At 38.4% G+C, this 25721-nt stretch overlaps 1 protein-coding gene across 2 annotated transcripts in view; it reads right to left on the reverse strand.

The window, feature by feature from the left end:
- bcl3 (BCL3 transcription coactivator) overlaps positions 1-25721 on the reverse strand; it is an 88278-nt gene that overhangs the window by 38870 nt on the left and 23687 nt on the right. For both annotated transcript variants that reach the window (XM_061947028.1, XM_061947021.1), the window contains exon 6: positions 2551-2659. In XM_061947028.1, coding sequence (XP_061803012.1) covers positions 2551-2659 — 109 coding nt within the window. The remainder of the gene's footprint in view (positions 1-2550; positions 2660-25721) is intronic.

Consider the following 25721-nt stretch of genomic DNA (forward strand, 5'->3'; position numbering starts at 1 on the left):
TAATTTATTTTTATTTTTATTTTTACAGAGTACCCGTATTTTTCGGACTATAAGGCGCACTTAAAATCCGGTGCACCTAATGTTCCGGACGTGCTGTAATGAAACAACTGGAATTGTGTGATGCACGACAGTGTATTTTATGTATGTTCCAAATAAGCTGAAACTGAACTGAACTGAAATATGAATGAAATACAGAGAGGACGTATGTAAAGGAAATGAAATGAACTCAAATATAGCTACAAACGAGGCATAATGATGCAATATGGACACACAGCTAGCCTAAATAGCATGCTAGCATGGATTATTAGCACTCGATAACATCAACAAAGCTCACCTTTGTGCATCCACGCACAGTATAAAACGTTTGGTGGACAAAATGAGACAAAGAAGGAGTGGCATAAAACACGTCTTTCTGTGGCAGTGTCGGAGAAAGTTGTACACGTAAACCAACTACGGTGAGTTCATGCATCGCCAAAATTAGTAGGACAAAACGGCGCTGGCCAAATACTGTCATCAGGGGAGCATAAACACAAACATATTAAACTTGCAAACTCATTGAATATTTAGTAGACCCCGAATATTAATTTGGGGTTTTACTTTTAAAACATGCTTTTTGTACGATTTATTTCAAAGATTGTCACAAAAAATTTGTGGACACAATGAGACAAAGAAGGAGTAAATGTGCGGAATCATTTTGGTTGTGCTTACCAACTTCAAAGCTATTTTATTTGGTACATGGTGAACTGATAAGTGTTACTGGTAGATGGCAGTCACATATAAGAGATACGTGTGGACTGCAATATGATGGCAGTCACACATAAGAGATACGTGTAGACTGCAATATGACTCAAGTAAACAACACCAAAATTGTATATGTTCCATTGAAAATATAGAACGTTACATACGGCACTCAAAAATCTATCAAAATGTTTTAGTAGGACTTTGGTAAGCTATGAAGCCGCACCGCTTGATGGATTGTACTGTGCTTCAACATAGGAGTATTATTATGCTGTGTGTATAAGGTAAGACATTATCTGGCGTTTTGTTTCGCAATATTATGCAAAAGCAACTTTTCTTACCTTCTGGTACCTGCTGATGTGTATTTGGGATCTGCATAAGTCCCGAAAATGTGCGCGCGTCCGCCTTTGTAGTCCGTGCCGTAGTCGATAAGCTTCTTCTTTTTCTCTATCTTCTTGTTATGTGGCATTCATCCTCCGTTGTTGCCATTTCTAATACAAAGTAGTGTAAAGTTCTTACTTATATCTGTCAGTAAACTCGCCATGAAAGTGTTAAAACATACCGGTGTAGTGAGTTTACATTATTAACCCAAGGAACTTTAGTTATTAGAGAGTTCTGGTCGGATGTTTTTTCGCGGGACACATTTCTGGCCTTGTTGTTGCACTAGTGTTAGAATAATTATGTGTAGGTTATCACACAACTCTTATGCTTGAAGGCCATTGCTATAGTTATTAGCTATTGTGCTCAAGTTGTAATTTTTTATCTGTGCAAGGACAAAACTTGTTATCAGTCACGGCATATGAGGGGTTGCCTCGCCGCAGATATGTTGTTTGTCTTAGCTCACTAACAGCCAAGGACTTCAAGGACGAAGATAAGACCACAGCACGCAGACGAAGCAGAGACAAGGCAATCACAAGGCCCCCAGCACATTCCGTCATGTATTGTGCGTACTGGAAGCTGCTTTGCATGAAATGTGTGGCCACTCCTTTTAGATGCGGCCTCAGTGATGTAACCAGGGACCTTCCAAATAAATAGAGGAGCACGTGGGCTGGACTTTAGAGCATAGGTTGGTTCTGTAACTAGAGTACAGCCCAAAACGTCTCTCCTCATTGAGCTAGATTTAACTTTGTCTCTGCATGATTCCTTGCTTCTTGTCTGTTTAATAGATTTCATCAGTTTTTGAACCTGACAACTAGTGAACCACGGATGAGGAGATGCTGCTCCGTTATTGATTGAAGTAAAGTCTGAATGTCTTTAAAACAGTTAGCTCCATCTTTTGACACTTCTTCCACTCCCGTCCTTGCACGCTACACCGCTACAACAAAGATGACGGGGAGAAGACGCGAAGGTGAGCCACGTAAATAAGACCGCCCTCAAAATGGCACATCCTGAAGCGACTGTCAGAAAAAGGCTTGAAGATGGTCTGTAAAACATCATCTATGCAAAATTTTGACCAAAGAACCACCATTACATGTTATGTAGACCACAAGGAAGTGTTTTTAAATCGAGAAATTTTTTTTAATAATATGACCCCTTTAATGTGCCTTATAATCTGGTGCGCCCTATGGTCCGGAAAATGCGTAAAAATATCATTAATGATCAAAATGCATAGGCAATCGTGTAATAATACCATGGGGTGAAGCGTTACACATTTATATTCATACATTACTCACTGTTACGAGCGGCCCTCTGAAGGCAGACGTAACTGTGATGTGGCCCTCAATAAAAAGCAGTTTGACAGCCCTGGTTTATGCCAATGTCTGTCAGCGCATATTTGTGCATGCGTGCAAGTGATTAATGCATGGCTTGTACCTGACGGAGGTTGTTGTAGATGTCGAGGGTTTTTCCCGCCCACAGCATAAGATGGATCAGTTGGCAGACAACCGCCATCTCCCCTTGCACCACCGCTATGTGGAGAGCTCTGTAAAAAAAAGGCAACATTAAGGCATGAAAATACTTGTTTTTTTCATAGTCGTAAAGACACATGGTGTAGACTGCAGCTTTCATCATCGAACAGGTGCAACAATACTGAAATATTACAAATAGTAAGTAACTGACAAACTTACCTTTTAGTACGGTAGTCAAAAAAATTGCCTAGTTGGAAAGATTTTCTACACAAAGAGCTCTGGAATGGAATTGTAAAATCGTTGACAAGCTCTAGGATTATATACAAAAACTGGACTGTTATTAATAAATAAATAAAAACATACAAACCATATTTTGATGTAACTTTAAAAAAAACGGTGTACAAAAAATGCACTGAAATTAGTAAAAAAAAAAAAATGAAAAAAAGTGACTTACTTAAAAATATATATTGTGTTTTTCGGACTATAAGTCGCAGTTTTTTTCATAGTGCGACTTATACTCAGGAGCGACTTATGTGTGAAATTATTAACACATTACCGTAAAATATCAAATAATATTATTTAGCTCATTCACGTAAGAGACTAGACCAGTGGTTCTTAACCTGGGTTCGATGTAACCCTAGGGCAGGGGTCGGCAACCCAAAATGTTGAAAGAGCCATATTGGACCAAAAATACAAAAACAAATCTGTCTGGGGCCGCAAAAAATTGAAAGCCATATTACATACAGATAGTGTGTCATGAGATATACATTGAATTAAGAGGACTTAAAGGAAACTAAATGAGCTCAAATGAGGCATAATGATGCAATATGTACATATAGCTAGCCTAAATAGCATGTTAGCAACAATTAGCTTGCAGTCATGCAGTGACCAAATATGTCTGATTAGCACTCCACACAAGTCAATAACATCAACACAACTCACCTTTGAGTATTCACGCACAACGTTAAAAGTTTGGTGGACAAAATGAGACAGAAAAAGAAGTGGCATAAAACACGTCCTAGAAAGTCGGAGAAAGTTATACATGTAAACAAACTACGGTGAGTTCAAGGACCGCCAAAATTAGTAGGACAAAACGGTGCTCGCCAAATACTGGAATCAGTGAAGCATGTTTAATATAAACAGTGTGATTTATAACAATTAGGGAGGTTTGTGTCATGTTTGTCCTCCTACAGAAAGCATATTAACACAAAAAGTATATGTTTTTTCCCCTCATCTTTTTCCATTTTTCATACATTTTTGAAAAAGCTCCAGAGAGCCACTAGGGCGGCGCTAAAGAGCCGCGGGTTGCCGACCCCCGCCCTAGGGGTTCGTTGAGTCGGGCTCAGGGGTTCGGCGAAGGTCAAGACACACCCGACTCATCGTGTAAATAAAAACTTCTCCCTATCGGTGTATTACGGATACGACAACAGCAGAAGTCAGACTGATTTGCAGGTGTGTCATTTGTTGTGAGTTCATGCACTGTGTTGCTTTTGTTCTTTGAACAAGGTGATGTTCATGCACGCTTCATTTTGTGCACCAGTAATAAAACATGGTAACACTTTAGTATGGGGAACATATTCACCATTAATTAGTTGCTTATTAACATGCAAATTAGTAACATATTGGCTCTTAACTAGTCATTATTAAGTACTTATTAATGCCTTATTCGGCATGGCCTTATTATAACCCTAACCCTCTAACCCTAACCCTAACCAAATAACTCTAAATTAAGTCTTTGTTATTTAGAATATGTTCCCCATACTAAAGTGTTACCAAAAACATATAACTTTGTCTTGAATTTGAAAAAAAAAAAACTTGTTATTTTTCACTAAAGAAGGGTTGGGTGAATGCGCATATGAAACTGCTGGGGTTCGGTACCTCCAACAAGGTTAAGAAGCACTGGACTAGACGTATAAGATTTCATGGGATTTAGCGATTAGGAGTGACAGATTGTATAGCATGTTCTATATGTTATAGTTATTTGAATGACTCTTACCATAATATGTTACGTTAACATACCAGTTGGTTATTTATGCCTCATATAACGTACACTTATTCAGCCTGTTGTTCACTATTCAAGATTTATTTTAAATTGCCTTTCAAATGTCTATTCTTGGTGTTGGCTTTTATCAAATAAATTTCCCCCCAAAATGCGACTTATACTCCAGTGCGACTTATATATGTTTTTTTCCTTCTTTATTTTGCATTTTCGGCCGGTGCGACTTATACTCCGGAGCGACTTATACTCCGAAAAATACGGTACATTGTTAATTAGTAGCGTTTGTATGAAAAAGTGTGTTATTGGTGGAAAACTAACATATTTGAAAAAAAAACACCAGTGGGAAAATTGAACATTTTTACTTGAAAAAGCTTATTTAAGAGGAAGGTTGTATTAAAAAGGCATATTGCTTTAAAGTGCATGTCTTATTTTGTTGGCTTTGTGAGAGAAATACACTGCTGTTAGACTTTTAGGGGTTTGCTAGGAGACCCGGAGAGAAAGAAGCGGTAGAAAATGGATTAGAAAGGATAGATTAAAAAAAAAATTTTTTTTTAAATATAATAATTTAAAAAAATATTTCTATATTTTTAACTTGGGACTTCCTGCGGGCCGGATTTTGGACACTGACGGGCAATATCCGGCCCGTGGGCCGTAGTTTGTGGAACACTGATTTAGACATTTTTAATGCATGCAAATACTTAACTTAGGACCAAAACGCTGTAGAATACGCGTTTTAAAAATTATTTACATATCAACAAAAAAAATCAACAATGTGGTGAAGTCGCAGTATTTGAAGCGCAATACGGCGAGGGACGACATTTGAGGGAAAAAATAAAAAATAAATTTAAAAAAAGTACAAAACTGCACAGTTACAAGTCTAGGATTTTTTTTTTGTAAAATGTTTGCAAATTGCCTGTGCACGACAAGTGCTATATAAATCCAGTTTGACTGATGGATTGGAGTAGAAAGTGACATACATTACAGGCCAAAAGTTTGGACACACCTTCTCATTTCAATGCATTTTCTTTATTTTCATGACTATTTACATCGTAGATTGTCACTGAAGGATACTTGCCAAGTGAAGTGAAGTGAATTATATTTATATAGCGCTTTTCTCTAGTGACTCAAAGTGCTTTACATAGTGAAACCCAATATCTAAGTTCCATTTAAAGCAGTGTGGGTGGCACTGGGAGCAGGTGGGTAAAGTGTCTTGCCCAAGGACACAACGGCAGTGACTAGGATGGCGGAAGCAGGGATCAAACCTGGAACCCTCAAGTTGCTGACACGGCCACTCCACCAATTGAGCTATACCGCCAATTTTCCGGGAGACTCCCGAAATTCAGCGCCTCTCCCGAAAACCTCCCGGGACAAATATTCTCCCGAAAATCTCCCGGTTTTCAGCCGGAGCTGGAGGCCACGCCCCCTCCAGCTCCATGCGGACCTGAGTGAGGACAGCCTTTTTTCATGACGGGAGGACAACAGGGTGACAAGAACTAAATCATCCAGACTAGAGATAAATTGTATTATTATGTTTATCTTACCTACAAATAAATATATTTGTTAATTAAAAAAAAAATAAAAAAAATACATTTTTACTATATTTTGCTAAAAACATCCAAATTAATTGTATTTTTATTTGTATTTTTTCTGACTCCTTATTACATCCAGCCATATAGTTATACATTAAAATAAACATGTTTAAATAATTAATTTTAAATGATCATAGTAATTCATTTAAAATGACCATATCTAATTATTAAAATAGTTGCTTCTTTATCAACAACTTTAGCATTTTATTCATTACATTTTGAAACTCTCCGAAGCCAAGTTATGTTATATTCCTTAAGATTTTTTTATGCAAGTCTGAAGTATCAATTATCTAAACACAGTTTTGTTTGCATATTTTCAGGATGTAGATATATATATATATACATGTGTGTGTGTATGGAATGCTTGACTTAGTGAATTCTAGCTGTCAATATACTCCTCCCCTCATAACCACGCCCCCAACCCCCCCCCCCCACCTCCCGAAATCGGAGGTCTCAAGGTTGGCAAGTACCGGTATGCTGAAGGCAGCACAACAATGACACCTGTGAAGTGAAAACCACTTGAAGCTCATGGAGAGAATGCCAAGAGTGTGCAAAGCAGTAATCAAGAGCAAAGGGTGGCTATTTTGAAGAAACTAGAATATAAAACATGTTTTCAGTTATTTCACCTTTTTTTGTTAAGTACATAACTCCACATGTGTTCCTACTCAGTGGCCTAGTGGTTAGAGTGTCCGCCCTGAGATCGGTAGGTTGTGAGTTCAAACCCCGGCCGAGTCATACCAAAGACTATAAAAATGGGACCCATTACCTCCCTGCTTGGCACTCAGCATCAAGGGTTGGAATTGGGGGTTAAATCACCAAATGATTCCCGGGCGCGGCCACCGCTGCTGCCCACTGCTCCCCTCACCTCCCAGGGGGTGATCAAGGGTGATGGGTCAAATGCAGAGAATAATCTCGCCACACCTAGTGTGTGTGTGACAATCATTGGTACTTTAATTTTAATTTAATGTGTTCATTCATAGTTTTGATGCCTTCAGTGACAATCTACAATGTAAATAGTCATGAAAATAAAGAAAAGCCATTGAATGAGGAGAAGGTGTGTCCAAACCTTTGGCCTGTACTGTACATCGTAGGTGTGATCATAGAGGAAAATGCAAGCTTTTGGAAGCGATTTCAAGCTCTGCGTTATCTAATCATCTCAAAGGGGAACTCCAGCTCGGTACGACTTTGCTACGTCGCCGTCAGTTTTAGGCAAAAGGCAGGAAGGTGACGAGGTAGCACACCTGTTGAGCACCACAGACGCTGCCGTTATCTCAATAATGTTCTCTTTCACTTGCAGCAGCTTCCAGTAAAAGTCACACGAGGTATGACGTCACTGACAATGGGTCTGTGGCTCTGACATCCATCTATTAAGTTCAAACAGGGTTGGTTTTTTTTTGCATTGCATTGCAGGTCGGCTCGGTCACAAAGTGCCACACGGCGACATTGTGCAACAGGAAACAGTCTGAGTTTCTTGTGAATTTCTTCAAAAAACTTTTTTTTTTTGAAAGCGACGACAGCAACATTTTCACGGTGTTAGAATCCACAGTTGGACAGCTGCGAATAGGAAGCGTAAGCAAAGTGACAGGAGGATACATCAGCAGCAGAAAAAGCAGAAGATGGTTCCAAGTCATCCGAAAGAGGGAGTGTACTGTGGAGCTTCTCACAGCTGGTACTCCTTCCTGGAACTGAGCTCAGCACAGCAGCAGCTGAAATGTAATGTGCACGCCGTCACCCTCTTTGCTACTAGAAGGCAATCAAGGGTCTCTCATTTGTTACCACAGGAAAGAAAGCATGGACCATGTATTTGTTCCAATAATAAGATTAATAACAATATGGGCAACATTTTATGACAGTTCAACACTTAAAAAGATCAACTGCTGCGTAATGAAACGAAGATAACGTAAAACTCCTCTTTCAAAAGATCCTGACAGACGTACAGTACAGGTCAAAGGTTTGGACACACCTTCTCGTCATTCGATGCCTTTTCTTTATTTTCATGACTATTTCCATTGTAGATTGTCACTGAAGGCATCAAAACTATGAATGAACACATGTGGAGTTATGTGCATAACAAAAAAAGAAAACATGTTTTATATTCTAGTTCCGGGGTCCCCAAGCTGCGGCCCGCCAGCGTCCCCAAAAACATTTAAAAATAAAAAAATATATATATGTATATATATTTTTTATTATTATTTTTTTCAAATCTGTCCTTTCTAATCCATTTTGTATCGCTTATTACTCTCTGTGTCTTCTAGCCGCTCAGGCAAATCATATTGTCTAAAAATGCATTTTGTCATCGATAACATGACATCATTGCGCTTGGAATAAATAAATAAATAAATAAACAAATAAATAAATATATATATATATATATATATATATATATATATATGTATATATATATATATATATACACACACACACATATATATATATATATACACATATATATATATACACATATAAATGATAATGGGTTGTACTTGTATAGCGCTTTTCTACCTTCAAGGTACTCAAAGCGCTTTGACACTACTTCCACATTTACCCATTCACACACACATTCACACACTGATGGAGGGAGCTGCCATGCAAGGCACTAACCAGCACCCATCAGGAGCAAGGGTGAAGTGTCTTGCTCAGGACACAACGGACATGACAAGGTTGGTACTAGTTGGGGATTGAACCAGGGACCCTCGGGTCGCGCACGGCCACTCTTCCACTGCGCCACGCCGTCCCTACACATATATATATATATATATATATATATATATATATATATATATATATATACATATACACATATATATATATGTACAAATATATATACATACACATATATATATATACACACACACACACACATATATATATATATATATATACACACACACAAATATATAATATATATATACATATACATATATATATACACATATATATGTATATATATATGTATATATGTATATATATATATATATATATATATATATACATATGTACATATATATATACATATGTACATATATATACATACATATATACATATATATACATACATACATATATATATATATGTCTTAATAAGGTTATCCAAAAAATAGTGCTCGATACCGTAGTAGAGCGCAATATATGTATGTGTGTATGTATGTGTGATTTTTTTCCCACACATACATACATATATATATATATATATATATATATATATATATATACATATATATATATATATATATATATATATATATATATATATATATATATATATACATATGTACATATATACATATATACATATATATATACATATATATATATAGGCGGCCCCCCGCCAAAGTTTTTTAACCCAGTCAAAAAGTTTGGGGGGACCCCTGTTCTAGTTTCTTCAAAATAGCCACCCTTTGCTCTGATTACTTTTTTGCACACTCTTGGCATTCTCTCGATGAGCTTCAAGGGGTAGTCACCTGAAATGGTTTACACTTCACAGGTGTGCTTGAAGCTCATGGAGAGAATGCCAAGAGTGTGCAGAGCAGTAATCAGAGCAAAGGGTGGCTATTTTGAAGAAACTCTAATATAAAACATGTTTTCAGTTATTTCACCTTTTTTTTAAGTACATAACTCCACATGTGTTCATTCATAGTTTTGATGTGACAATCTACAATGTAAATAGTCATGAAAATAAAGAAAAGGCATTGAAATGAGAAGGTGTTGGCCTGTACTGTACACAATAAGTACATACATACATGATATATATCAGTGGTTCTTAACCTTTTTTTTTTGCCTCGGTGCCCAATTCTTCCACTACAGAGTGACCTGGATCCCACTGAAATATTAACACTGAATTAATTAGCTTCCGTTTGATTTGAATTGTATTCAATGATTATATCTAACCTCCTTACTACAGTTAACCAGGATAAAACTTGTCAAATGATATAAAACAATGTGTTTATTACAAATATTATTGTCAAGACTTAGGTCAGGCTGATTGCAAAAATAACTACTAATCAAATATACTGCATAGGAAGGGACTGATGACAAATAAATGTACATACAAAGTGCTGAAAGAAATCAATTCGAACTAAATTGAACTCAATTCTTAAATAAACTGTCAATAAAAGTAAAGTGCAAATGAACTACATTGGTCATAATTTTTGCGCTTCAGAAACTTATCTTTGACTTCAGCTTCAGACTTCTTCTGTTTGTTTGACATCGTCATATCTGCCACAAGTGTTTTACAACTAAATACCGTTGCGGCCCATACAGACCACAACTTTCTTTTGGCTCACTAATGGGCCCTGGCCCTACGGTTAAGAAACACTGATATAAATGATACAAATATGACTGACGATAGAGCTCTTAATATTATCGTTATATCTTGATGATACATGTTGATGACACATTCCAGCTATGTGTGCAAGCAAAATAACGCGTCATCAACGCAATGTGTAGCGGCTAACGTGCTTCCACATAGCGAAGCCGTTTCTTGGCGGGTAATAAACGATTTTTTACAAGCAGTCTTCGTAATAACGCAGGTACTTTTACTGGTAACGAGTAATCTAATGAATGACTTTTATGTACGTTACAACGCCGTTAGCGATACGCTTGATGTAACGTGGCACGGTAGCTTTGATGTGGTTTTATGCCGACATGACAGCGTCAGAAGCACAGCAAGTTCAATGCAAGAACATTTATTTTTACTAGTGGAAGCAACAAACAGCACACACTAAAATGAACTAGATATGAAATAGACGAAGGCAACATCACACAGCAAACAACTCATACAGACTACTACTACGTGGGAATAATGAACAAGAAATGAATGGTTGATTATTATCCCGTATGTGGACAAGGAGACTACAGCCATCGAAGCACAATGGCTTCCGGTTCAATTTGTCATCACACAGATAACCACGATTTTTGTGTTTATCTGGAAAAATAAAAATCCATAAAAGGAAAACAGCACAAAATCCAATTTTATGACAATATTTTGATGAAAATCAACCCCTTTTTGTGCGTTTTAAAATCCGCCATGTATAATAAAAATCTAAAAACAGCCCTAATTTTTGTTTTTTTTAAATGAGTTTCAGAATTGGAAATAGAATGAACGGAAGGTACACGGACCTTTTCTTTTGCATTTAGCATGTTTTTAGCATAACGGTAACATCTTTGTTCAGCAGGAGTCATATTGTCATTTAAAAAAAAGTGTCATTAAATAACTTTTGTTTCAGAAATGAAAATAGAAAAAATGGTCCGAAATTTGTTTTTGGATTTGCATTTAAGAATTTGAAACAGACGGACCCGAGAAGGCTTACAAAAACCAAATCCTTTGAAAAATGGGGTGTTCGAAAACCGAGGTACCACAGTATTTAAAACTAATTGTGACTCTTATTTATTCCCATTCTAAATCGATTTCTAATTTAAGAAATCTATTAAAAAAAGAATCGCGTTGAATCGATAATCGATTCTGGATCGAATCATCGCCCTCAGAATCGGGATCAAATTGAATCTTGAGTTGTTGTAAATATCCTCGACCTCATTGGACATTGCAGCAAAAAAATATTTGATTGTTTTTTCTAGAGATGTCCGATAATGGCTTTTTTGCCGATATCCGATATTGTCCAACTCTTAATTACCGATTCCGATATCAACCGATACCGATATATAAAGTCGTGGAATTAACACATTATTATGCCTAATGCCCTGGGGGTGGGGGGGTGTATATTGTAGCGTCCCGGAAGAGGTAGTGCTGCAAGGGGTTCTGGGTATTTGTTCTGTTGTGTTTATGTTGTGTTACGGTGCGGATGTTCTCCCAAAATGTGTTTTGTCATTCTTGTTTGGTGTGGGTTCACAGTGTGGCGCATATTTGTAACACTGTTAAAGTTGTTTATACGGCCACCCTCAGTGTGACCTGTATGGCTGTTGACTAAGTATGCCTTCTCTTTTTCTCTTTAGCGGAGCCCTGGTGGCTCCATGGAGCTTTTTCAAAAATGTTTGGAAATGGGAAAAAAATGGGGTGAAAAATATGTTTTTTTGTTGTAATATTGTTTCTGTAGGAGGACAAACACGACACAAACCTTCCTAATTGTTAGAAAACACACGGTTTAATTTGTTTGTGTTTATGCTTCACTGATGAGAGTATTTGGCGAGCGCAGTTTTGTCCTACTAATTTCAGCGGCCCTTGAACTCACCGTTGCGTTTACATGTATACCTTTCTCCGACGCTGCCACAGAAAGACGTGTTTTATGCCACTCCGTCTTTGTCTCATTTTGTTCACCAAACGTTTTATGCTGTGCGTGTATACACAAAGGTGAGCTCTGTTGATGTTATTGACTTGTTGGAGTGCTAACCAGGCATATTTGGTCACTGCATGACTGCAAGCGAATCAATGCTAACATGCTATTTAGGCTAGCTGTGTGTACATATTGCATCATTATGCCTTGTTTGGAGGTAGATTTGACTTCATTCAATTTCCTTGACTTGTGTCCTATTTCATTTATATTTGCATGTCTCAACAACAAATCTCTGCCGTTTAATTTGGGAAAAATCAGCCTGGTCGAATATGTCATACTTGCCAACCTTGAGACCTCCGATTTCGGGAGGTGGGGTGGGGGGCGTGGTCGGGGGTGGGGCGGGGCGTGGTTGGGGGCGTGGTTAAGAGGGGAGGAGTATATTGACAGCTAGAATTCACCAAGTCAAGTATTTCATACATATACATATATATATATATATATATATATATATATATATATATATATATATATATATATATATATATATATGTATCCTGAAAATATATGCAAACAAAACTGTATTTGGATAATTGATACTTCAAACTTGCATAAATAAATCTTAAGGAATATAACATAACTTGGCTTCTGAGAGCTTCAAAATGTAATGAATAAAATGCTAAAGTTGTTGATAAACAAGCAATTATTTTTAATAATTAAATATGGTCATTTTAAATGAATTATTATGATCATTTAAAATTAATTATTTCAAATATGTTTATTTTAATGTATAATTCTATGGCTGGATGTAATAAGGAGTCAGAAAAAATAAAAAATAAAAATACAATTAATTTTGATGTTTTTAGCAAAACATAGTAAAAATGTATTTAGGTTTTTATTTTATTTTTTATTAATATATTTATTTTTAGGTAAGATAAACATCATTTTTATCTCTAGTCTGGATGATTTAGTTCTTGTCACCCTGTTGTCCTCCCGTCATGAAAAAAGGCTGTCCTCACTCAGGTCCGCATGGAGCTGGAGGCCACGCCCCCTCCAGCTCCGGCTGAAAACCGGGAGATTTTCGGGAGAATAATTGTCCCGGGAGGTTTTCGGGAGAGGCGCTCGGAAAATTCGGGAGGGTTGGCAAGTATGGAATATGTTGACTAATTGTTGCAGCTCTAAACTAGCAGTGAGTTTATTCCGTGGTCGCTAAGATGGAGCACTTTCACATAATATTCTGTCTATCGCCAAAACCGGACTTCATCCCCAAAAATCACACCTCTTGTTTATACCTCCATCCATGCGTGTCGTTTTCTGATAAGACGAAACTACTTGTAGTTCCTGGAAGTGGGGCAGACCACAGCCACAGATTCAGCACTGAGTCGCAGCGAAGGAGAGTCCCTGGCGAGCCGCACCAACGCAGTGACACAAAGAGCTCGCCATCACGAGGCAACAAAGGCATCCTGTCGGTGTGCTGATCACGACAACATTAAAGCCTTAAACGCACGCTGCGGTCTGAGAAACAGCCGAGCGCCAGTGAGCGTGAGCAGTAAAGACAAGGACGATAACAAGAAATGAACAGCAGTGATATCACAGTTCAAATACCATGTGAGCGCTGACATACCATAAATGTTGTTTACACACCATCAGCTGAGCAGCACACACACATGTAGATAAAGCTGCTGGATACTGATACACAGATGTAGATAAAGCTGCTGGATACTGATACACAAATGTAGATAAAGCTGCTGGATACTGATACACACATGTAGATAAAGCTGATCACTTAGGACCCTTTCAATCCTTGGTGTCAAAGTCAAGGCCCGCAAATGAATGATCTACACTGCAAAAAGTGAAATGAAATATCTCAAATAAGGCTGATATTTGCTTATTTTCTGTCTGATAAGATCATTCTTCTCACTAAGCAGATTTGATGTTAGAGTGTTTTACTTGTTTTATGTGTTTTGGTCCTAAATGATCTCAGTAAGGCTAACGTGCTTCCACACAGCGAAGCCGTTTCTTGGCGGCTAATAAACGATTTTTTACAAGCAGTCTTCGTAATAACGCAGGTACTTTTACTGGTAATGAGTAATCTAATGAATTACTTTTATGTACGTTACGATACGCTTGATGTAACGTGGCACGGTAGCTTTGATGTGGTTTTATGCCAACATGACAGCGTCAGAAGCACAGCAAGTTCCATGCAAGAAAATATTATTTTTGCTAGTGGAAGCAACAAACAGCACCACATTAAAATGAACTAGATATGAAATAGACGAAGGCAACATCACACAGCAAACAACGTGTAACACACGCACACATATGTGGACAAGGAGACTACAGCCATCGAAGCACAATGGCTTCCGGTCCAATTTTTCATCACACAGATAACCACGCTATTTTGCATTTTGGATGAACATATATTGGAAAAATCGAAAAATAAAAATTAATAAAAGGAAAACAGCACAAAATCTAATTTTATGGCAATATTTTGATGAAAATCAACCCTTTTTCTTGTTGCTGAGATTTGATGACCTATATTGAGTAAAACATGCTTGAAACTAGAATATCAAGTGTTGCAAAGCTGTGTCATCAACACTCACAAGTATAAAACTACTTTTTGAAAGTAATAATGTCTTATTTCAAGCATGAAATAGAAATCATGACTTAGACACAATTGTGTCTCATAATTAAAACATATGACGGCCAAATGGACTTTGCTGTTTTATTTTCAATGAAACAATAGAAAACTAGAGCCGCGGGTTGCTGACCCCCGCTTTAGGTATATAATCCTAACAGTACTGGATAGAAATACTTTCTGCACTGAATTCATGTTTACATGATATCTTGTTGATTTATGTTATTATATGATTCATGCAGTAAAGTGAAACCATTCGTTTCTCAGTAATTCATGCTTCTTTTTTACAATCGATTTTATAATAGTTAAAACGGAGTTAAAATGAAGTCGTGGACCCAACGTCGAACTGAAACATGTACAGCAGGCATCCTTTAACTAGTTTACTAATAGAAAAAATAATCGCAGACGAGGCGACTATTAAAACAATCGTTAGTTAAAATGTGTCATTTTGGAGGGCGTGACTGGCATATCTATACTTGCCAACCCTCCAGACTTTTCCAGGAGACTCCCGAAATTCAGCGCCTCTCCCGAAAACCTCCCGGGACAAATATTCTCCCGAAAATCTCCCGATTTTCAGCCGGAGCTGGAAGCCACGCCCCCTCCAGCTCCATGCGGACCTGAGTGAGGACAGCCTTTTTTCATGACGGGAGGACAACAGGGTGACAAGAACTAAATCATCCAGACTAGAGATAAATTGTATTATTATGTTTATCTTACCTACAAATAAATATATTTATTAATTAAAAAAAAAAAAAAACTAAATACATGTTTACTATATTTTGCTAAAAACATCAAAATTAATTGTATTTTTATTTGTATTTTTTCCTGACTCCTTATTACATCCAGCCATAGAATTATACATTAAAATAAATATATTTGAAATAATTGATTTTAAATTATCATAATAATTCATTTAAAATGACCATATTTAATTATTAAAATAATTGCTTGTTTATCAACAACTTTAGCATTTTATTCATTACATTTTGAAACTCTCAGAAGCCAAGTTATGTTATATTCCTTAAGATTTATTTATGCAAGTTTGAAGTATCAATTATCCAAACACAGTTTTGTTTGCATATTTTCAGGATTTATATATATATATATATATATATATATATATGTATGTATGAAATACTTGACTTGGTGAATTCTAGCTGCAATATACTCCTCCCCTCTTAACCACGCCCCCAACCACGCCCCGCCCCACCCCCGACCACGCCCCCACCCCCCACCTCCCGAAATCGGAGGTCTCAAGGTTGGCAAGTATGCCGCATATCCCTATTTTGTTATTGGCCCTACGGGGCAGTTCAAATTGAGCCCTGTGAATCCTGCCTAGCAACAACTGGTCACGCTAATGTGAAGTGACAAGAAAAAAATAGGGATGTCCGATAATGGCTTTTTGCCGATATCTCATATTCCGATATTGTCCAACTTTTTAATTACCGACACCGATATCAACTGATACTGATATATACAGTCGTGGAATTAACACATTATTATGCCTAATTTGGACAACCAGGTATAGTGAAGATAAGGTCCTTTATTTAAAAATAAAATAAAATAAGATAAATAAATGAATAAAAAAGAAAGTAAAACAATATAAAAACAGTTACATAGAAACTAGTAATTAATGAAAATGAGTAAAATGAAGTGTTAAAGGTTAGTACTATTAGTGGAGCAGCAGCACGCACAATCATGTGTGCTTACGGACTGTATCCCTTGCAGACTGTATTGATATATATTGATATATAATGTAGGAACCTACCACAATATTAATAACAGAAAGAAACAACACTTTTGTGTGAATGAGTGTGAATGTGTGAGGGAGGTTTTTTGGGTTGGTGCACTAATTGTAAGTGTATCTTGTGTTTTTTATGTTGATTTAATAAAAAAACAAAAAAACAAAACCCAAAAAAATAGGTATCGATAATTAAAAAAAACGATACCTATAATTTCCGATATTACATTTTAAAGCATTTATCAGCAGATAATATCGGACATCTATAGAAAAAAAACAATCAAATATTTTTTTTTACATGTACCGTATTTTCCGCACTATTAGCCGCACCTAAAAACCACAAATTTACTCAAAAGCTGACAGTGCGGCTTATAACCCGGTGCGCTTTATATATGGATTAATATTAAGATTCATTTTCATAAAGTTTTGGTCTCGCAACTACGGTAAACAGCCGCCATCTTTTTTCCCCGTAGAAGAGGAAGTGCTTCTTCTTCTACGCAAGCAACCGCCAAGGTAAGCACCCGCCCCCATAGAACAGGAAGCGCTTCTTCTTCTACTGTAAGCAACCACCCGCCCCGGTAGAAGAAGAAGAAGCGCGCGGATATTACGTTTCATTTCCTTTGTGTGTTTACATCTGTAAAGACCACAAAATGGCTCCTACTAAGCGACAGGTTTCCGGTTCATGAAAAGACGCAATCTCTCCATCCGCACACGGACTACTATTTCACAGCAACTGCCTAAAGACTTTCAAGAAAAGCTGGCTACTTTCCGTGCATATTGTAAAAACAAGATAGCTGAAAAAAAGATCCGGCCAGAGAACATTATCAACATGGACAAGGTTCCACTGACTTTTGATATTCCTGTGAACCGCACTGTGGATACAACGGGAGCACGTACGGTGAATATTCGCACCACAGGGAATGAGAAGTCATCCTTCACTGTGGTTCTAGCTTGCCATGCTAATGGCCAGAAACTTCCACCCATGGTGATATTCAAAAGGAAGACCTTGCCAAAAGAGACCTTTCCAGCCGGCGTCATCATAAAAGCTAACTCGAAGGGATGGATGGATGAAGAAAAGATGAGCGAGTGGTTAAGGTAAGTTTACGCGAAGAGGCCGGGTGGCTTTTTTCACGCAGCTCCGTCCATGTTGATATACGACTCCATGCGCGCCCACATCACGCTGGTTTTTAATATATTATTAAAGTTTGACTGACCTATCTGACTGTTTTTTTGACATTCCTTTAGCGCAGTTAGATGCGGCTTATAACACGGGGCGGCTTATAGGTGGACAAAGTTTTGAAATATGCCGTTCATTGAAGGCGCGGCTTTTAACCCAGGGCGGCTTATGGTGCGGAAAATACGGTAAACAAACTACGCTAAGTTCAAGGACCGCCAAAATGAGTAGGACAAAACGGCGCTCACCAAATACTCTCATCAGTGTAGGGTGTTTAATATAACAGTGGGATTTCTAACAATTAGGAAAGTTTGTGTCAAGTTTGTCCTCCTAAAAAAAACACAATAAAACAAAAAATATATTCATCTTTTTCCATTTTCATATATTTTTGCTCCAGAGAGCCACTTTTCTGTCTTGCCTCTGGTGAGGGCGGTCGCATTTTTTTCCGCTCCCTTCTTCTCCCTGCTTGCTCTCTTTGTTTTTGTCTTGTCTACACTTTTTTGAAGCCTCTTTCTTTGCGCTGTCCTCCAAATCTGAAAACATCCCCCCCCTAGGACACCTCAACGATGGACGCCTTTGACCTCCCTCCCTCCCTCCTCAACGACACCTGGAGTCAAACTTTTGCTTGCATGCAGAACGGCCCCAGGCCTATGGACACTACATCAACACACCCATGACAATGGGCATATACACACACACACACACCCCCACCCTTCGGGGTGATGGACGGCTGGCAGCGCTTTATAGCAGCAGTCGACCTCCAGGGTCCCAACCCCCTCTGTTGCGAGTTGTGATTATACGTAACATGGAATAAGCGGTAGAAAATGGATGGATGTTTATGTGTGCAAGGCATGGAGGTTTTTTCCCACTCCAGACTGGGCCCCCTTAGTAGCCCAGTCTATATTGTATTTTTTTACTCATCTTATTCCCCAGCGTTTGACCTTTTTCCCATCTTTTACAGGGCGCTTTTGGCGACCCAATCAGCGTTCCTGTTCTGTAACCCCGTACACTGTTTGTTTGTCTAATCTTGAACGGGTTTGTGCTGAAAACATAGTTTTTGTTGTACAGTTTGTGCAATGACAATAAAGTCCTATCCTGTCCAAGGACGGCACGAAAGGCAATCCCCGCTCTAACTTGTGAAGCGAGAGAAGATGCACTAAAAAACAGAAAGGAAGAAGAAGCTGCCAAAGAAAGAAAGATAAAGAGCGATACAATGAGGAAGTGAGGAGCGGATGTTTGGGTTTTTCGAGACCCATTCATTTAAAAAAGACCCAGATCGAGAAAGGCAGCGAGGCACCTGACAAAAGAAACCACACTGGTGTTTGACTCTCCACAATCTTGCTTTTCCTGACACAAAGGAGTCGCATTGACGTCAATCGAGCGCACCCTTATGCACGCACACCTAACAACGTGTGCGCATTTAAATACTGTACCGTGTTGGTGCCTTTATGTGCGCCTTGGGGTCTGTCCCCGTGCACACTTCTCACCGGGGTTCAGTACGAGCAAGGGGCAAGTTTGCTTGAAGGTTGCATTTGTTTCAAAGCACCTGCTGCAACTTTGGATATATTCATGATGTATTAAAACTCTACTCTGGGGGACTTTTACCACAATTAATAATCACCTTTTTATACTGTTCGGATAATTGCAATATTTAAAAATGACATGCCTGTTTTCACTCAGTTTGGGCAAATTCTACTTCTCAGATTAGTTTTAATGCAACATACTTTTTACAAACCCCAAAACCAGTGAAGTTGGCACGTTGTGTAATTCGTAAATAAAAACAAAATACAGTGATTTGCAAATTAATTTCAACCTATATTCAATTGAATAGACTGCAAAGACAAGATACTTCACGTTCCAACTGGAAAACTTTGTTATTCTTTGCAAATATGAGCTCATTTGTAATTTGATGCCTGCAACATGTTTCAAAAAAGCTGGCAAAAAAGACTGAGAAAGTTGGGTGCCATGATTGGGTATAAAAGCAGTTTCCATGAAATGCTCAGTCATTCCCAAACAAGGATGGGGCGAGGGTCACCACTTTGTCAACAAATGCGTGAGCAAATTGTCCAACAGTTTAACAACAACATTTCTCAACAGGCTATTGCAAGGAATTGAGGGATTTCATTAAAAGATGTCATTAAAAAGTTCAGAGAATCTGGAGAAATCACTGCACGTAAGCGGAAAGGCTGAAAACCAACATTAAATGCCCGTGACCTTCGATCCCTCAGGGGGTACTGCATCAAAAAGTGACATCAGTGTGTAAAGGATATCACCACATGGGCTCAGGAACACTTCAGAAAACCACTGTCAGTAACTACAGTTGGTCGCTACATCTGTAAGTGCAAGTTAAAACTTTGCTATGCAAAGCCAAAGCCATTTATCAACAACACCCAGAAACGCCGCCGGCTTCGCTGTCCATCTAAGATGGACTAATGCAAAGTGGAAAAGTGTTCTGTGGTCTGACGAGTCCACATTTCATTTGTAATTTGATGCCTGCAACATGTTTCAAAAAAAGCTGGCAAAAAAGACTGATAAAGTTGAGGAATGCTCATCAAACACTTATTTGGAACATCCCACAGGTGAACAGGCTAATTGGGAACAGGTGGGTGCCATGATTGGGTATAAAAGCAGCTTCCATGAAATGCTCAGTCATTCCCAAACAAGGATGGGGCGAGGGTCACCACTTTGTCAACAAATGCGTGAGCAATTCCTCAAACAGTTTAAGAACAACATTTCTCAACAGGCTATTGCAAGGAATTTAGGGATTTCACTTCAGAAAACCACTGTCAGTAACTACAGTTTGTCGCTACATCTGTAAGTGCAAGTTAAAACTCTACTATGCAAAGCCAAAGCCATTTATCAACAACACCCAGAAACGTCGTCAGCTTCGCTGGGCCCGAGCTCATCTAAGATGGACTGATGCAAAGTGGAAAAGTGTTCTGTGGTCTGACGAGTCCACAATTCAAATTGTTTTTGGAAAATGTGGACGTCGTATCTTTCTTTGAGTGTTTTTCTCCTGTATTTTGGTGCTACGTGCTGCTGGAATTTGAAATTCCCTGCGGGAACCTTCCCAAGGGATTAATAAAGTTCACATCTATCTATCATGTTTGATGGCAGTGTTTTCATGCATATTTTTACATGCTTTCGTAATGTAATCAAGCTAGCGTCGTTAGCATGAGCTAATATGCTAACACGTTTACAAGTGTACACGTTTATCAGTTCCACAAATTTCGAAGAAAATTCAACAAAAAGTTATTGAGTCTGTTTGTAGAGCTAGCTTCCGTAGCTCGTGGGTCCATGACGATGACTTCTGTTTTGTTTGATCAGCCGTTTCACTGGCGTGTTACAGGCACTGTTTGGAAACAGTTAAGCTATGTACATAAAGATTTATGTGTAAATAACTTATTTCCAGAGGTGGGTAGAGTAGCCAGAAATTGTACTCAAGTAAGAGTACTGTTACTTTAGAGATTTATTACTCAAGTAAAAGTAAGGAGTAGTCACCCAAATATTTACTTGAGTAAAAGTAAAAAGTATGTTGTGAAAAAACTACTCAAGTACTGAGTAACTGATGAGTAACTTGTTTGTTTTATGATGGCGGCAACAAATAATGCACAAAAACATAAAAATAGCAATGAGAAAATTCAGAGCCAGGAATATCTCTTAGGCAACTAAAACAATAATATATATTAAATAATAATACATTAACATAAAAAAAATGAAGGCAAATTGAGCCACAATAACTTAACAGCACCATAGGCTCAGTAGGCAGAGATTACAAAGGAAAATAACAAGTTAGCCTTTACACAAACCATAAACTGATAGGTGTGGACTGCATGAATTGATTTACGTGGACCTCGACTTAAACAAGTTGAAAAACTTATTCGGGTGTTTGCAGATGATGTGGTCCTGATGGCTTCAACTGGCCAAGATCTTCAGCTCTCACTGGATCGGTTCGCAGCCGAGTGTGAAGCGACTGGGATGAGAATCAGCACCTCCAAGTCCGAGTCCATGGTTCTCTCCCGGAAAAGGGTGGAGTGCCATCTCCGGGTTGGGGAAGAGATCTTGCCCCAAGTGGAGGAGTTCAAGTACCTCGGAGTCTTGTTCACGAGTGAGGGAAGAGTGGATCGTGAGATCGACAGGCGGATCGGTGCGGCGTCTTCAGTAATGCGGACGCTGTATCGATCCGTTGTGGTGAAGAAGGAGCTGAGCCGGAAGGCAAAGCTCTCGATTTACCGGTCGATCTACGTTCCCATCCTCACCTATGGTCATGAGCTTTGGGTTATGACCGAAAGGACAAGATCACGGGTACAGGCGGCCCAAATGAGTTTCCTCCGCCGGGTGGCGGGGCTCTCCCTTAGAGATAGGGTGAGAAGCTCTGTCATCCGGGGGGAGCTCAAAGTAAAGCCGCTGCTCCTCCACATGGAGAGGAGCCAGATGAGGTGGTTCGGGCATCTGGTCAGGATGCCACCCGAGCGCCTCCCTAGGGAGGTGTTTAGGGCACGTCCGACCGGTAGGAAGCCACGAGGAAGACCGAGGACACGTTGGGAAGACTATGTCTCCCGGCTGGCCTGGGAACGCCTCGGGATCCCCCGGGAGGAGCTGGACGAAGTGGCTGGGGAGAGGGAAGTCTGGGCTTCCCTGCTTAGGTTGCTGCCCCCGCGACCCGACCTCGGATAAGCAGAAGAAGATGGATGGATGGATGGATGGATGGGTGTTATCATTTAGTAGTCAATTGTACGGAATATGTACTGAACTGTGCAATCTCCTGAAAGAAGTTTCAATCAATCAATCAATCAATTAACCTGGGAACACACTGTGCACTTCTGATTGGTGTTTCTATGCATGCGTGTGTGTGTGTGTGAGTGCGACTGTGCGTGTGTGTGTGTGTGTCTCGGTCTGTCTGTCTATGAGGCTGCAGTGCGTTAATAAATGTCCCCACGCGATGTACATTTGACAGTGATTCATAGCAGGGAAGCTAACATCAGCCTACGGTGACAGACAAAATATCTACTAACGTTACTTACCGCCATGTGCTTCCTCAAATTTGACGTTGAGTTCATGTAAACTTAAGCTTGTTAATCATGTGACTGCCTGGCTCTGTTTGATTGGTGAAACGGAGTCAAACGTCACCAGTGACTGCATTTGATTGATGAAACGGAGTCAAACATCACCAGTGACTGCATTCGATTGGTGAAACGGAGTCAAACGTCACCAGTGACTGCATTCGATTGGTGAAACTGAGTGAAACGTCACCAGTGACTGCATTCGATTGGTGAAACTGAGTGAAACGTCACCAGTGACTGCATTCGATTGGTGAAACGGAGTCAAACATCACCAGTGACTGCATTTGATTGGTGAAACGGAGTCAAACATCACCAGTGACTGCATTCGATTGGTGAAACGGAGTCAAACGTCACCAGTGACTGCATTCGATTGGTGAAACTGAGTGAAACGTCACCAGTGACTGCATTCGATTGGTGAAACGGAGTCAAACGTCACAAGTGACTGCATTTGATTGGTGAAACGGAGTCAAACGTCACCAGTGACTGCATTTGATTGATGAAACGGAGTCAAACGTCACCAGTGACTGCATTCGATTGGTGAAACGGAGTCAAACGTCACAAGTGACTGCATTTGATTGGTGAAACGGAGTCAAACGTCACCAGTGACTGCATTTGATTGATGAAACGGAGTCAAACGTCACCAGTGACTGCATTCGATTGGTGAAACGGAGTCAAACGTCACAAGTGACTGCATTTGATTGGTGAAACGGAGTCAAACGTCACCAGTGACTGCATTCGATTGGTGAAACGGAGTCAAACGTCACCAGTGACTGCATTTGATTGATGAAACGCAGGCATGTGATAGATCCTACTTTGAAGATCTGTCTGACAAAGCAAAACAAACAAAGCGTGCATTAACAGGTCGATAAAAATCAGTAGCGAGCTGAATGTAGATAAAAGTAGCGGAGTAAAAGTAGCATTTCTTCTCTATAAATATACTCAAGTAAAAGTAAAAGTATGTTGCATTAAAACTACTCTTAGAAGTACAATTTATCCTAAAAGTTACTCAAGTAGATGTAACGGAGTAAATGTAGCATGTTACTACCCACCTCTGCTTATTTCACAACGTATGTATCTGCAGCTTATTGTCCTGTGCTGCTAATGTATGATAGATATTTCTTCTCCTAAAATTTAGTGGGTGCGGCTTGTATACCGGTGCACTCTATAGTCGGGAAAATACGGTGCCAGAAAAACATTAGGAACGCCGTTATAATGTAACGCCGTTTGTCCGAACACTGGCTTCCACGTTTGACCAATCCAATGTAAGTACTATTGATGTTTGACACCATTTCACCAATCAAACGGAGCCTGGCAGTCACATGACCGCACTCAAACTACACACTGTAGATAGTGACATGACGTCCGACAAGGTGATGTCAATGTTTACTTACAAAACTATGAAAAATAACATTTATATCATGCGCTATCATCCGTGTCAGTAGAATGTTCACATTTTAGGGTACAAGAATTCTACTTCAAAATAAAGAAAAACGTTGTCGCAGTAAATTGTTTTATGTTTTTGCTGCTTATATGCTAACATTATCCCTGTTATAACGACTGTAAAATGTGAATCTTTTGTAGTACATGTTGTAGTAGGGTCTCTACTACAAACACACACACAGTTGTAGTGCAAGTACCATTGAAAAATAGCTCAATAAACCACCAGTTACTCACCAGTTACTGAATACTTGATTACTTTTTTCATACTTACTTATTTGGATGACTACCGGTACTTTTTTCTTTTAATATAATATGTATCATCATTATACTCTGAAGTATCAGTACTTGTACTTGAGTACAATTTTTGGCTATTCTACCCAACTCTGTTTATAGTCTGAATATATTTACTACAATGTTTGTTATATCAAGTCAATTTTTTCTCTTCTTTCTTTCTCAATTTTTAATTCCGATTTTATTCCTGTTGCATCAAGTCTCCGCTCTGAAAATATTTAATTATTATTTTATTTTTTATTTTTTTTAATATTGAGATACTTCAGTTTTTTTTAAACCAACATTTTACATCCATTGATTTCAGATTTAATTCTAAAATATATATATATATAAATATCGTTGAAAAAAAAAAAAAGAAAAAAAAAAAAAATATATATATATATATATATATACATATATATATATATATTTTTTTTTTACGATTATGTTCTACCTGTTGCATCAATATCCGCCCTAAAAAGTTTGTTGTATTTAGACAACACCAGATAAAGTTAATGAAAAATAATAAAGTTTAATAAAGTTAGATGATATTCTATACCAATTTTGAACTCATATTTTACATCAGTTGCATTAAACATATTTACTAGATTATTTTTATGTTAATATGCTATGACAGTGCTTCTCAAATGGGGGTACGCGTACCCCTGGGGGTACTTGAAGGTATGCCAAGGGGTACGTGAGATTTTTTTTAAATATTCTAAAAATAGCAACAATTCAAAAATCCTTTATAAATATATTTATTGAATAAAACTTCAACAAAATATGAATGTAAGTTCATAAACTCAGTGAAGCACAAGCTCAGGTTTTTCACTAAAATGTTGTCACAAAAAAACTGTGAAAAGAAATGCAACAATGCAATATTCAGTGTTGACAGCTAGATTGTTTGTGGACATGTTCCATAAATATTGATGTTAAAGATTTCTTTTTTTGCGAAGAAATGTTTAGAATGAAGTTGATGAATCCAGATGGATCTCTAT

Source organism: Nerophis lumbriciformis, linkage group LG04, assembly GCF_033978685.3.
Source record: "Nerophis lumbriciformis linkage group LG04, RoL_Nlum_v2.1, whole genome shotgun sequence".
Taxonomy (NCBI): Eukaryota; Metazoa; Chordata; class Actinopteri; order Syngnathiformes; family Syngnathidae; genus Nerophis; species Nerophis lumbriciformis.